The sequence below is a fragment of the Leptodactylus fuscus genome, chromosome 1 (assembly GCF_031893055.1).
Source record: "Leptodactylus fuscus isolate aLepFus1 chromosome 1, aLepFus1.hap2, whole genome shotgun sequence".
Classification (NCBI taxonomy): Eukaryota; Metazoa; Chordata; class Amphibia; order Anura; family Leptodactylidae; genus Leptodactylus; species Leptodactylus fuscus.
Genome location: NC_134265.1, coordinates 184,984,429 through 184,999,009, shown reverse-complemented (window position 1 = coordinate 184,999,009; position 14,581 = coordinate 184,984,429). Strand labels below are relative to the sequence as shown.

The window sequence follows — 14,581 nt, the reverse complement described above, 5'->3', positions numbered from 1 at the left end:
GTATCATTTTCCTTCCACTTCACAATTACCTGCTACTTTGGGTTGGTCTATCACTTAAAATCTCAATAAAATACATTTAAGTTTGGGATATGATTACTTTTGCCACTCACTGTATATGGTGACTTTGACTACAACTTGCAACTTGCTTGACTAAAGATCGCTTGACCAAAGATCCATTAACATTAGTGAATGGAATCGTGCCTCTAGTGTACTTCATCTGTGACTTCTAGATTCAAAAAATCAAGCACACTAGGGCTCACAGTACAAATCCAATCACTAACATTAGTAAAGGAATTGCAGGGCGACCCAGCGATCTTTGGTCATGTAACTGCACTCTCAGTTCTGTTTTCTATGGCAAACACTCATGTTCAGCACATTTACATTGTTTAGTCTATTACATACTGTGTGCCTTTTTCTTAGGCCTGTAATTTCCTGTGGTTGAACACATTCTTTTCTTACACCACATGCTTCACTTTTACATGGAAGATGGATCACTAACGCACTATACATTTTATTTAACCCCTTAAGGGGATTCAATCATTAAAAAAAAAGAATTATTTTCTCCTTAGCATGTAGGAATAGCCTTATGGGAGTCTTCACACGGAGTTACACTCTGATCATTCTGAACGTAAAACTCGTTCAGAATGAGCGCGTAAAAACCAGATCCCATTGATTTCTATGGGTGCCGACATACGCACGGTACTCATTGAAATCAATGGGAGGCTTTTTAAACTATTGCATTCAATGTGATACACTACAGCTTCAGTCACTTCAGCTTAAAGTGAAACTACAGTTATATAAAAAAAAATCATTTAATAAATGAATAGTACAGGTGAAAATAAGAAACTTTTAACCCTTTCCCGCCTATGGCATTTTTTGATTTTCGTTTTTGACTCCCCTCCTTCTAAACCCCATAACTTTTTTTATTTCTCCACTCCCAGAGCCATATGAGGTCTTAATTTTTGCGGGACAAATTTTTCTTCATGATGCCACCAGTAATTATTCTATATAATGTACTGGGAAGCAGGAAAAAAAAATCAGAATGGGGTGGATTTGAAGAAAAAATGCATTTCTGCAACTTTTTCTTACGGGCTTCGGTTTTACGGCGTTCACTGTGCAGCCAAAATGACATGTCCCCTATATTCTGTGTTTCGGTACGATTACGGGGATACCAAATTTATATGGTTTTATTTACATTTTGACCCCTTAAAAAAAAATCCAAAACTGTGTTAAAAAATTTTTTTTCTAAAAGTCGCCATATTCCGACAGCCGTAACTTTTTTATATGTCAGTGTACGGGGATGCATAGGGTGTCTTTTTTTTTGTGAGGGCGGGTGTACTTTTTAGTTCTACCATTTTCGGGAAATGCTATTGCTTTGATCACTTTTTATTCAAATTTTTATCAGAATCACAACAGTGAAAAAATGGCGGTTTGGCACTTTTGACTATTTTTCCCACTACGGCGTTTACTGAACAGGAAAAATATTTTTATAGATTTGTAGACTGGGCGATTTCGGACACGGGGTTACCTACCATGTATATGTTTCACAGTTTTTAACTACTTTTATATGTGTTCTAGGGAAAGGGGGTGATTTGAATTTTTAATACTTTTTATATTTTTTTTATATTTTTTTTTTAACTTTTTTTTAAAAAAAATTTCTGCATTTATTAGACCCCCTAGGGGTGTTGAACCCCAGGGGGTCTGATCACTAATGCAATGCATTACAATGCTAATGCATTGCAATGCATTGCAAAAAATCATTCTTTCTTTTGCAGGCTGCATAGACCAGCCTGCAAAAGAAAGAGCTTGCAGACCGGCCGGGGAGCCTTGTAAAGGCTCCCAGCTGTCATGCCAACGTGATGTCGGCCCTGGAGCATGCTCCAGGAGCTGGCGATCTCCGGCAAAATGGAGGCACCCATGTGCCGCCGGGAAAATGGCATTTGACCGTGGCGCCAGAGGGGTTAATGCCTCTGATCGGTCCGGTTAGAGCTGGTTGTCTACTGCTTAAAGCAGTAGACACCCAGCGGCTATGGCAGCCGGGCTGTCGCCATAGTTACACACCTGACATGCGCCGTACTACTACGGCGGATGTCGGGAAGGGGTTAATATAGCTTATTAAAGGAGATCTGTTTCCTTTTTGACTTAATAAGCTGTTCTCCTGCTCCTTATTTTCAATCTGTCTGCTTGTTTACATTATATCTGTCACCTTCTTCAGTCTCAAACATTGAGTTCTATGGAGCAGGGAGGGGTGGAGTGGGATTCTCCTGCCCTGGTTAATTGATTGGTTAAAAAGCAAGAAATAGCAGAGTGTAACAGCAGCAATTATTTGAGTGTCATTTTATCCCCCTCCACTCTCATAAACTAATGTAGAGAAAGTTAGTCTCTGGAACGTAGAAACTAAAACATATATTTTCTTTTTTTTTACTATTCATTTATGAAATGATGTTTAGAACTGCAGGTATGCTTTACAAATATTATCATTTAATAGCCTACCTGTTATTTTTGTTGACCTTTCAGGATAAGCTGCAATATATGTATTTGAGTCGTACTTCTTCTAGCGATTTGTATGACTTACTGTATATTTTGCAGTCCTACTCTGCATGCTGTGTCTGTAGTTTTCATCTCTCTATGAGATGTTGGGTGGGGATAATCTGCTAAACACTGCACACAGTAAACACAGGAGAATTGTCTCCATAACCGTCTCTCACTCAGAAACCGTCCCAGGACCATGAAGGACATATATAAAGAGATGCTGACTTGTGCTGATATGCATAAAGTATTTTGGTTATGACCAAATATTTCTGATCAATTCCAACATTAGGGTATGCCTGTCAATTCTAATCTTTTTGCACTTCCTGCTCACTCCTCCCCCTTCCCTCTCCACAGACATCTATAGAGATGAGTCATCTGATTCATTTGACATGCAATTGCAGCAACCCAGTGGAGGAGACCAGAGTGTGAGAGTAAAGCTGACACTGGCTGTGCCACCTGCTAGGCCGAGAACGCTCCTCACACACTCCAATCCCCCTCCAGGGCTCCGAGGGGGGTCCTGCAGCACTACTGGATGGTGGTTATAGTGGTCTTGTTACCCCCAGGGCACTCCTAGTTGGAGAGAGGACCTCTCTATTCTGAGCCGGTGTGGTGTTGTTCAGGAGAGCCGTGATGGTGATGCAGGCAACGACTCAGGAGTCCAGTGTTGCATGGTAAACCAAAGAACTCTTTTATTAACAGCATAAACAGTTTGACCAGGAGCTTGCAAATGGGGTTAGTTCCCAGTGCCTTGGTCATTGGAGGATTGCCAGGGAAAAGACAGACTCTGCTTAAATACACTTCCACTCCTCCTCCTCTCGTACCACTCCCAAAATCAGTAGATAGGGATGTGATAGGGATCTGGGTACCTGGAAACTAGGCCTGAATGAGCTACTCCTGTCAGGGACCTCTGTTGCTCCTACTGGCACGGATGGCAGATGTCTCTCAGAGATGCACCAAATTTTCTCCCTGTCTCAGGGGCTGTCTCCGGATGAACTTGGGACAAGAAGAATCCCTCCTAGGAGCTGAACTGGTGACCACTAGAATCCTGTCTGGGTTCTTCCTCTGCACAGCAAGACATGTGCAGGATGGCTGCTCACACTAGGCTGTAAACACTAGACAGAGAGTTTCCAACTGCTACCAGGAGACTATAGTCTCTTTCACACCCCACCCAGTGGCCAGTGATTGGCCAGGGCTTAACCAAGGTACCAATTGAACTGCAGGAGGGTGGGGGAGGGATATATCAGGGAAGCACAATACAGATTACATTTTAAAACACATGGGACAGGACAAACAAGACAACCTGCAGGTACAAAGGTCAAACATAAAAAATAGCAGCTCACTCCGGGATGCTGCACAATCTGCTGGAGAGGGACAGAGAAATGATTTTCACAGTGAAAGTTTTTAGAGCAGAGAGGCAAGGTGCAAGAAAACAGCCTGATCAGAGCAGGAATATACTTTTCTTACTGATAGTACTGTATATATTACAATGTTTCTTAGAATTGCCTGTAGCATTTATTTATGCAAGATTTGATGAAATGACAGTGCCTTTTTAGGGTTATATTAGACCATAAGATTTTTTCTCAAGAAGCTCTGACCCAGACAAAACACACTGATCAGTACTTATTCTGCATTACACAGGCTAATGTAGACCACATATAGGAAAAAGTAGCAACAAGTAACAGTTGCCTCCAAAATGTACTTTCTTTGTTTGCCAGTAGCACAGCCCCACAATTCTTAGGATACAGAGGATGAATTGAAACCATATGAAAAAAAAAGCCCAAACTGTACTACTAACGCATTATTTATCATGCTTGATGTGAAAAAGAGCTACAGTAATGTAAAAATAAGAAAGTTATGGCTCTTAGAAGGTGATGATGGGAAAAGGGGAAACTTTGCGTGGCCATTAAGAACCAGGGCAAGTCTCCAGGGCAGATGGGTTAATGGTTATATTATACTGCATTGATAAGCGGCAATCATCAAGAAACATGTTGGGCGGCTCTCATATTACAGTGACCTAATTACACAGGCTGTTAAGGAGTGAATGGGGGAGAAATTATCACTATCTCAATAATTTTTCCTACATTTGTCTGTATTTTATTTTCACCCACACATCAAAGTTAGTGATTACTGGCTTTGGTTTATTAAACCCTTAAGGACTCGTTGATACGGGCACAGAGGGGGCGGATTATGGCGCAGAATCCACGCCATAATCCGCCCCCTCACAATGGTGTTCTATGTAGACCGCTAGCATTCTTTTTTCCGCTAGTGGCATGTTGCCACTAGCGGAGAAAAGAAGCGAGCCGCCCTTTCTTCAGGCCGATTCCGTGGCTGAATCAGCCGCGGTGTCCGCCTCCTGACAGCACCCTCCGGACTAGGCCCATTAATTTGGGCCTAATCTGGAGCGGAAAGCCGCGACGGGATGCCGTGCACTGCACCGGCTGCCGCAACGGAATATGCACACGCGGATTTGCGTGTGAACTAAGCCTTAAGATACAGCCAAAAGCCACCTTAGGCCGGACCCCATGTGGAAAATCCGCACCGTTTTGGAGTCAAATCAAAGCCCATGGAAATACACGGTTGTGTGTATGGAGCCACAGAAATTAATAGGTCAGGGAGCTAACCACGAGCTAGCCATGAAAGACCTGCCTAGCACACTGACAATGCACACAGTCAGGTACTCTGGTGCTCTTCTGTGATGTCATGCATCTATGGTCACCTCTGAGACTTGTGATTTTGTCTCAGCGGTGACCCCAGGAACATGATGTCACAGAAAAGCTTTATAGTCGGCATCTGGCGCTCTTCCATGTCGTCAAGATGCTGCAAGGGGGACTGAAAGATGAGGGAAGGTGAGTATAAATGTTTTTGATTTTTTTTACACCTCCCTTGGGTCTAAAGAGACCCTAGATTGTAATAATTCTGCATCCGGCTCTATCCAAACAAGTTTGGACCAGACTGAACAGAAGGATCACTTTGTCCGAACACTGCCTTAAACGAATCTTCAGAGGTTCACCCATCCTTACAGAGGTCCATGATTTTCACAGTTCCATGTGAGAGTCTGTGAACCAGGACAGAAAATGAAGGAATCCTATTCCTGTCCGTTATACAATCTCGGCTCATTCATTGAAATTTTTGGATCCATATAGAGCACAGACAAGACACATATGCTATACATGGCATACGCTTGAGTGCATGTAGCCTAAATGTGGATTTTGTTGACAACTGATTTAGACAACTGAAATTAGCAGAGATACTGGTGGTGTTAATGCTGTCCTCCATGCGCCGAGCCTAACTTATACCTTTTAAGATGAAGTCTTCTTTCTAAGATTGAAATAGAAGTGTAATTTATGACAAGGCATTTGGTTAATATTCTTTGGAAATTTTAAGGACATCCAGCAAAATGCTTGGCTGTATTTTATGGAGAAATGGAAGGCATCAAGCCAGTTTACTGATGGGATATAAAATAAGCACATTCACTTTATCTGGTGAGTACATAGGCAGGGAATCTGCTTGTTGTCTCTCTCTTTTTTTTTTTTTTTTTTTTTAAACTGTCCCCCCGGGAGGAGTGGGTTATACAAGAAGGAGATCATCGAAGAGGACAACGGGAAAAGTTTGGAGCAAGTTATCCAGATAGCTCTGGTGAAACAAATGAGCCCTAGGAAGGGAATAGATGGGGTAGGAGAGGACCACAGAAACGCACTAGGATGGGTCAGGGTCAGCCAGAATTTCTCAATTTCGACCCATTTCGTATAGGCCTGGCGGGCCGCCCAAAGTGGAATACAGCGTAAATGCGAAGCCCAATAATAATGCAGGATATGTGGGACCGCCAACCCCCCAGCATCTTTACCAGAAAGCATCACCGAACTGGGGATACGATGGCGCTTGCCATTCCAGATGAACTGGAAGATCGCCTTCTGCAAGGCCCGCAACTCAGCGCAGGGAACTGCCACTGGTAGAGTCTCAAAAATGTATAGGAATTTGGGGAGAAGGCTCATTTTAACAGCCGTAATGCACCCTATGAGGGAGATATAGAGGGAGTGCCATTTATCCAAGAGGCCATACAGCTCGCAAAATAAACTAGGGAAATTAGCAGCATTTAGGGTAGAGTAGGAAGGGGAGAGCTGAATTCCCAGGTAGCAAAGGGAGTGGACTTTCCATTAGAAGTCAAAATTAGACTGAAGTAGTTGCAAGGAGGCACTAGGGATGTTTAAGGGAAGGGCTTCAGTTTTAGAGGAATTCACCTTGTAGCCTGAAAAATTCCCGTAGGCCTGGAGAACTAAGAGGAGGTTGGGGAGGGAAGTATGGGGATTAGTAAGGGTCAGTAGGACATCGTCTGCAAAGAGGCTAAGCTTGAAGTCCTAAACCTTAACCCCTGTTATATCAGGATTGGAGCGAATCAGAGAGGCAAGGGGCTCAATGCAGAGGGCAAATATTAGTGGAGATAAAGGACAGCCTTGTCGCTTCCCATTATGTATGGGGAAAGGGGCAGAGACAGAATTAGGGAGTTTCACTTCAGCGGAGGGGCAGGAATACAGAGCCTTGATTGCCGAGAGAAAAGCCCCAGAGAGGCCAAATCTCTGAAGAGTGGCAGACATGAAGGACCAGTCAAGACGATCAAAAGCCTTCTCGGCATCAAGGCTCAAGAGGAGGTTGGGAGTCACAGAGCGATTGGCAACGTCAATCAGATCCACAGTTCTTCTGGTGTTGTCTCCCCCTTGGCGACAAGGGACGAAGCCCACCTGGTCCTTGTGGATGAGGGATGGAAGCCAAGCACCGAGCCTATTAGCAAGGATCTTAGTGAAAAGTTTTAAATCAGTATTTAAAAGAACAATGGGACGTATAGTTAAAGCATTCCTGATGGTCCTTATGGGGTGTAGGAACCAGGGTGATATGGGAGTGTAGCATGTTCTGGGGGATGGGAACACTTTCAAGAAAAGAGTTAAAAAGACGGTTCATGTGAGGGAGCAGGTCAGATTGAAACGTCTTGTAATAAAGATAAGTGAACCCATCAGGGCCCGGGGCTTTGCCATTGGGGAGACTCTTGAGAGTGTCACCAATTTTGTCATCAGCAATAGGGGCGTTCAGAGAAGAAATAGCGGAACGAGAGAACTTAGGGAGGGAACATGTGTTTAAATAAGCTTGCAAGGCAGGGTGACAGGACCCAAGGTCAGCCCCTGGGCGAGAGGGAAGGTTGTAGAGTTTAGAGTAGTAGTCCCTGATCAAGGACACAATAGTGTCGGGATGATGATGCAGGACGCCATGAGGATCTCTAATCGCATGGGGGATAGAAGAAACCTGGTGATCACGTAGAGTTCTAGCTAATAGTGTGTGAGCTTTGTTACCCCTTTCATAGTAATGCTGCATGGAATACAGGAGGAGGCGTTGGGTGGCCATGTTAGCAATGTCACGGAGGTCCGCCCTAGCTGCCACTAAGCGGCGGAGGGTGAAAACTGAAGGAGATTGGGCCAAATGCTCAGAGAGCGTACGGATCCGGGCAACCAAGGCCACCTCCTGAGCCTTCCTGTCTTTCTTAAGGCGGGTAGCTAAAGCAATGCAATGGCCTCTCATAACCACCTTATGGGCTCCCCACAGGCTAGAAACAGAGGAGACCGAAGAAGCATTAAAGTTAAAATAGTCCTGTAGGTGAGCGCGGAGGGCAGAGGAAGAAGGCACAGAGTGAAGAAGTGATTCATTCAAACGCCAGTGGCAACGTTTAAGGGGGCTGACTGTCGAAGATAATGAAAGGAGAACAGGGGCATGATTAGACCAGGAGATAGGGCCTATGTCTGCGTCAGTAAGAAGCCTAAGAGTCAAGGTGTTTCTGAAAAAAATAATCTATCCTAAAATGCACTTTATGGGGGTGGGAGTAAAAAGTATAAGACCGGGCCGAGGGGTTATCAACACGCCAAAGATCATAAAGGGCGGAAGACCTAATTAAACAACAGAATTCCCTGGCTAGGCGAAGCTGCAGGGCATTCGCTACACCACCCATCAAAGATAGGTGGTCAGAGTGCTCAGAAAAAAACATATTGAAGTCACCGCCTAGCAGCATGGCAGAGCCAGAGGAGGCCCATAGGCGCTGCAACACCTTTTTAAGGAAGGGAATTTGGGAAGAGTTTCCCTTTTTATTGCAAAATATTCTTGTTAAGCACAGTCAACGTATAATAATAAGGTATGTGTGAATGCAGGAATAAGATATAACTCGCCTTTACGCCCCATGCACACAGCAGTGAAAAATAGATGTGTAGTGGATGTTTTTTTAAATTTGTCACCTCTGTTTTTTCAACAATGGAAGTCAATGGGTACATACACTTTTCTGGGTTTTTTTGACTGACCGTGAATAACGTCATTTAAACGATAGAGCTTGCCCTGTTTTAATGGGTCATTTTTTAATGCCCTCTTTTTGGCTAATGGATCATTATGATTATGGTATCGATATTAAGTATAGGTTTGTTTACATTTGTGTAGTAAACCTCAATTTTTTTTTTTAATAATCTTTGTTTCTTTTACTCACCAACTTCTAAGAACCATAACTTTTTTATTTTTCTACTTATTAATCTGTGTGAGAGATTGTATTTTGTGGGATGCATCCATCCATTTTTATTGGCATCCTTGGGTACATGCAGCTTTTTTATTCCATTATGGGGAGGTGAGTAGAACAAAGAAAAAATCAGTCCATGGTCATGTAAAGTGTAGACCCAGCGGCAGTGCCCTCAATGAGTGCCTGCATTGATCGCAGGCATTAACTGACTGCAAAGCTGACTGAGGCGCCATTTTTACAGTGCTCCCACTTTAGGGGTGCATCACTGACCCCTTGCCATCTATTCACATGACAGCCTGAAGCTTATGGGATTTACTAGAATCCCATCCACTATGCAGGGACTGTAAAACGCAGTGTTTTTTTTTTACGCCATGTGGGGTCCCGGGCTTAGGCCAAGGGCCCACATAGCGGACCACAGTCAAGAAGCCTTGCAGAAAAGCCCACAGCAGAAACACATCACTTTTTTTCTGCAGTGCTTTTCACAGAAAGTCCGCAGAGTTTTTCACTGCGGACTATCTGTCCCTATTTTTGTGCGTACCTATACGGAAAATGCCAAGATTTCCGTGGGTATAATTGACATGCTGTTATTTACAAAAACGCTAAATTTTTATGCAATGCATGGATGGGGTTAGCCAGAATCCTAACCATTTTGCAGGCCCTGTAAAATGCTGCGGACTTGCAGGTTTTCCATAAATGACGTAGCCAGATCACATCAGTTAGGCTCCGTTCCCACGGAGCAACGCGCTGCGCATTCAGGCACGTATACACATGTCATAGTGTGAGTGCTCAAAACAGATCCCATTCACTTCAATGTGTGCTGGCTTACGGGCGCTACACATTGAAATCAATGGGAGGCTTTTTAACCCATTGATTTCAATGTGTAGTGCACATCAGCCGGCACACATTGAAGTGAGTGGGATCTGTTTTGAGCGCTCACACTTTGACACATGTATACGTGTCTGAATGCGCGGTGCGTTACTCCCTGGGAACAGAGCCTTACCCTACATAGGTCCCTGGCCTTACTCCTAGACTATCCAGTATTTATTACCAGTAACATCGAGGGTAAAGATCAGAAAGTTATGGTTACAGTGGACTTTCTGTATATTACTACAAAATGATCCTGTATAACTAATACTAATCCATTGTAATGCTTGTGTATTTTTTTGGAAACAGTGTGAACAGAGAGTTGTGCTGCCTTCGTTTCTCTAACACGTATCTGTGACCTGATTTGGCTTCTTTAGAGATAGACATCTGTAGCAGAGTAGCAGGGCAAGGCGTGAGTGATACACTAAAATTCCCCTTGGCTGCAGCCCTCCAGAGATCCCACTTATCCTGGTATGGTATGATCTAGAGACCCAGGAATTAGTCACTGTTACTTCCTTGTGCATTGAATGCTGTTCATTAAATTTCCTACAACCATTTCATCATGTCTCTGTTCTGCTTGTTAGAAGATGTAAAAATATTTCACTGATTCTTCGAATTGAGGACTGGTCTTATTGGTTTTGTCCAGTGCATGGTAGCTTCTTCTATGCAGTGACATGCTCATGAATGAGGAGGAATACTCAGATGGTTGTGTAAGGGAATACTGTTTGAAAGGCTATTAATGCCACACCCATAACGGATCATCACTGTAAATATGGTTTGGGGTTATGCATATTTTTGTAGATCTGGCCATATTCTTGCATTATTGATAGGTAAAAATTTTCACTGCCACTGTGGTTGTCTCTTTAAGCACATGTATAGTAATATAAGCAGATGCTGTACAAGGAAGTCAAGCACATTGTAGCATCTAGTGAAACATTCATGATCAAAGCAATGTTTTTATCATAATGACAGAAAAGTCTATTATTAGTAGCTGTGACATCAAATATGAATGGCCCTTTAAATTGGGAGTGTAGCAGCTATCACTGAAAGGTTGCTGGTGGCTTCCTTTCTATATCAGTATATAGCGGTTAGTCTTCTTCACAACATGCTATATCCCTCAGCACTCAGGAACAGCAGAGCTAGCACATGCTAACAGCTGCTGATAGGAAACCAGGGCTGTACATTTTCTCATCTCTGTCTTTTCTTTCCTTCTCTTGCAAAGGAAAAAAGAAAACGCCAGGCTGCAATTGAAGACAAAAGACAACAGCTTGAAGACCAAATTCTCCAACTGCAGCACCTAAAGGTAAGAGCTGACAGCAGAGATGATGCACTTTCCATACATCATCCATATTTATACATGATGCAAACATGTGTTTCCCGAATGCAGCATCATACACAGACCTGACAATGGAGGGAAGGAGGCTCCTGTCTTAGTGAAAGCTTTAACCAGAACACTGTGTGTATGAGATATCGATCTAGCATAAAAATCTCTAGGATTCAGATGGCATCTTAAATACACTGAAATACAGTTATACAGATCACCCTCATTTAAAATGCAAGCAATATTAATTTCTGGGGATAATTTAGCTACCTATTCAACAGTAACTTTTTCATGGCCTAAAAATCTAAATGTTATGGAGTGTCTCCATAAAACATGATGCCATGCTATAGAAGCATCCTTATGAGATGTGCTATATATTGGCTTGTTACCACTCACCAGGCCCATGATGTAGAGCAATGTAGAATATTTGTGTAGAGGCAAGGGTGGGTAAATCATCTCTGTTTTCATTGTTTGCAGCAATAACATTATATGGATACTTGTCCTAAACAAATGAATGGTGTCTATTGCAGTGAATATGCGAAGCAAAAGACAATGTCTAAGGTGGAGCTGAGATTGCAAAAATAGGATGATATTAAATACCCACTATCTACAGGGTCTCAAAGAGAACTATTCACATTAGTTTCAGTAGATGTTTTGAATTTTTTATGTTTATTTCTTTTGAGTGGCATAGTAATTTATAGTCTATACTGCAATTGTAAAATCATTGTGATTATACACATCAGCTCTTCACACATTACCTTACCATTAGCATGCTGTTACACAAAAGCCAACTGAAGAACAGATGTAATGTAAAGCATGGGGAAGAGAACAGCAGCCTCAGCCACTGCTTCATCTGGACAATATAGCTGGCATGCAGTAAATGATTACAGCTATGCTCTAATAAAACTAGTAAGCAGTCATCCAACTATTGGAAAAAAATATGAATTATTTACCGTATATACTCGAGTATAAGCCGACCCGAGTACAAACCGAGGCCCCTAATTTTACCACAAAAAAACTGGGAAAACGTATTGACTCAAGTATAAACCGAGGGGGGGGGGGAGGGGAATGCAGTAGCTACTGGAAAATTTCAAAAATTAAAATGGTCGGAGTTTTTGGGTGCTGTAGTTGCTGGGTGCTGGGGAAGGGGAGGGGGTGTTTTGGTTGTCTGTCTGCCCCTTCCCTGAGCTTGAGGACTGAGTTTTTTTCCCCCCACTTGGAATTCAGCCTGGCTGAATATAGGGTATCTGCAGTGCTCCTATTAACTCCTTCCTGACAGAGCAGGAGCACTGCAGATACCCCCCCCCCAAAAAAAAAAAAAAAAAAATCTTTTTTTTTTTTCTTTTGCTTGACTCGACACAAAAATTGTGCTGAAAAATTCGGCTTATACTCGAGTATTATAGGAGTGTTTAGCAATCATTTAGGACCATAATTTAACTAAATTAAAATCAATTTTTGAACAATTTAAGTTATTCATTGGTCAGAGTGTAACCAGGTAACCATTTGACTCCATTCAAACCATTGTAAGGCAGAAGGTGGGGCAGGCATAAGGGGTCATTATATGAAGGAATAAGGGGTCATTGTATTGTATGGGAGCATAAGGGGACATTATAGGAGGGTAATGCACTCTATGGGAGTATAAGGGGCCATTATATAAGGCAATATTTGTACTATATGGAGACATAAAGGAGTCATAATACTATATGGGAGCATAATGTGGCCCTGATACTGTATGGAGGTATAATATTGGGGTCATTATACTGTATGGGGACATAAAGAGGCCATTATTCTGAGTGTTGGCATAACATGGGAACAATTATATGGTAGGGCTGCTTAGACATGCTTGGTAATATCAGTTATAACAGGCGTCTCACCCACGGTTATCAGCCTTTGCAGTGCAGACCTACAATCATAACAGCAGGATTGCTGCAGCAAAAAAACCCACACAATTTTCGGGAGCTTCTTGCTGCAGCAGCTTTTAGAGAAAAACACAGCTGCAGCAGAAGGTTCCACTGAGGCTCTGTCACCCAAGGGCCCACAAAAATCTGGAGCAGTGCTCTGTGCAGTGGTGTTGTGAATGAAAAATCTGGCCTGCTATGGACTGGAATTAGCTACAAATAATAGTTCTGTTTGGGATCCAACTTGGAGGCCTCATGATGTGTACCTCAACTGCTGTATTAATGATCTGGCGAACCATCATATGTGACAGTTGGTCACTCTTAGTAGTGATATGAGGAATACTAACATCTCAGCGAAATGTGCTGAACGTTTTGCAGGCTACATGTGTTGCCTCTCAAGGTAGGACTTCCAACTGCCATTTTTCATTAGGATAATGCTCACCCACACACAGCGAGGGTTTCACAGTAATGTCTCCACCAGATTAGAACACTACCTTGACCTGACCAGTCGCCAGATTTATTGCCAATAAGACCACAAGATGCCAGCTTCTGCTACCTATGAGTATGCAGGATTTACAGGTCCAGCAGCAGCCTCTTTTCAACTGTACAGTTTTCCCCAATAAATGTATCCTTTTGTTCTAATATTGTAATCACTTACATATATCATCCATAAGCTAGGGCTGGACGATTAGTCGAAAAATAACCGAAACTGAACATCAACCAGGATAACCAAAGTGATTTTGTTCACTTAGGTTAGTTCGTTTAGTTAGTACATTATTTGCAAGGTTCTATCTTCAGTTTAGTTTGGGCTGAAAACGGCCGAATCAGAACTGCTATTATTATACTGTGGGGTCTCTTCAGACCAGAGAGTATAACAAGCAGAGTCCCAGTGAAGTGATCAATCATAAAAATAATGTTACTCACCTCACCTGGGCTCTGGCAAAACTCCTTACTGACTTTGGGTCTTCTAACTGACGTCAGAATGTACTAAAATAGCCATGTCAGTAGACGTGATTGGCCCACTATTAACATCATACAGAAGTAGCGGCAGGTTCGGTCATAACATGGCAAATGGCCCTAGAGATGAGGGGACGCATTAGTGAATTGCATTTTGGATTGATTGATTGATTGATTGATTGATAGATTTATTTATTTATTATTTTTGCAGCTGTTGCCCAATGGTATAGTTCAACAAGTTAGGATATTTGCTACTTACTGAAGCTTATGCTTTGGTCTCCATCAGGTGCTACATACTATGTCCAGATGCTGAACAACATCAGAACATGGTGTTCTAATGTTCTTCAGTGTCTGGGTGCAGTGAGCAACACTTTTTGAGGCCAAAGCAGAGGAAAGCCTGTTTAGGATTGGAGATTGTGTGTAGTAATTATCGGTCATCTCCTGTTAGAGGTGAAATCCCAGGGGACAATA

The 14,581-nt window shown here is 42.6% G+C and overlaps 1 protein-coding gene across 2 annotated transcripts in view; it reads left to right on the top strand.

Moving 5' to 3' along the window:
* LOC142212417 (paralemmin-1-like) overlaps positions 1–14,581 on the top strand; it is a 121,264-nt gene that overhangs the window by 63,727 nt on the left and 42,956 nt on the right. For both annotated transcript variants that reach the window (XM_075280457.1, XM_075280456.1), the window contains exon 2: positions 11,157–11,237. In XM_075280457.1, the coding sequence (XP_075136558.1) occupies positions 11,157–11,237 (81 nt within the window). The remainder of the gene's footprint in view (positions 1–11,156; positions 11,238–14,581) is intronic.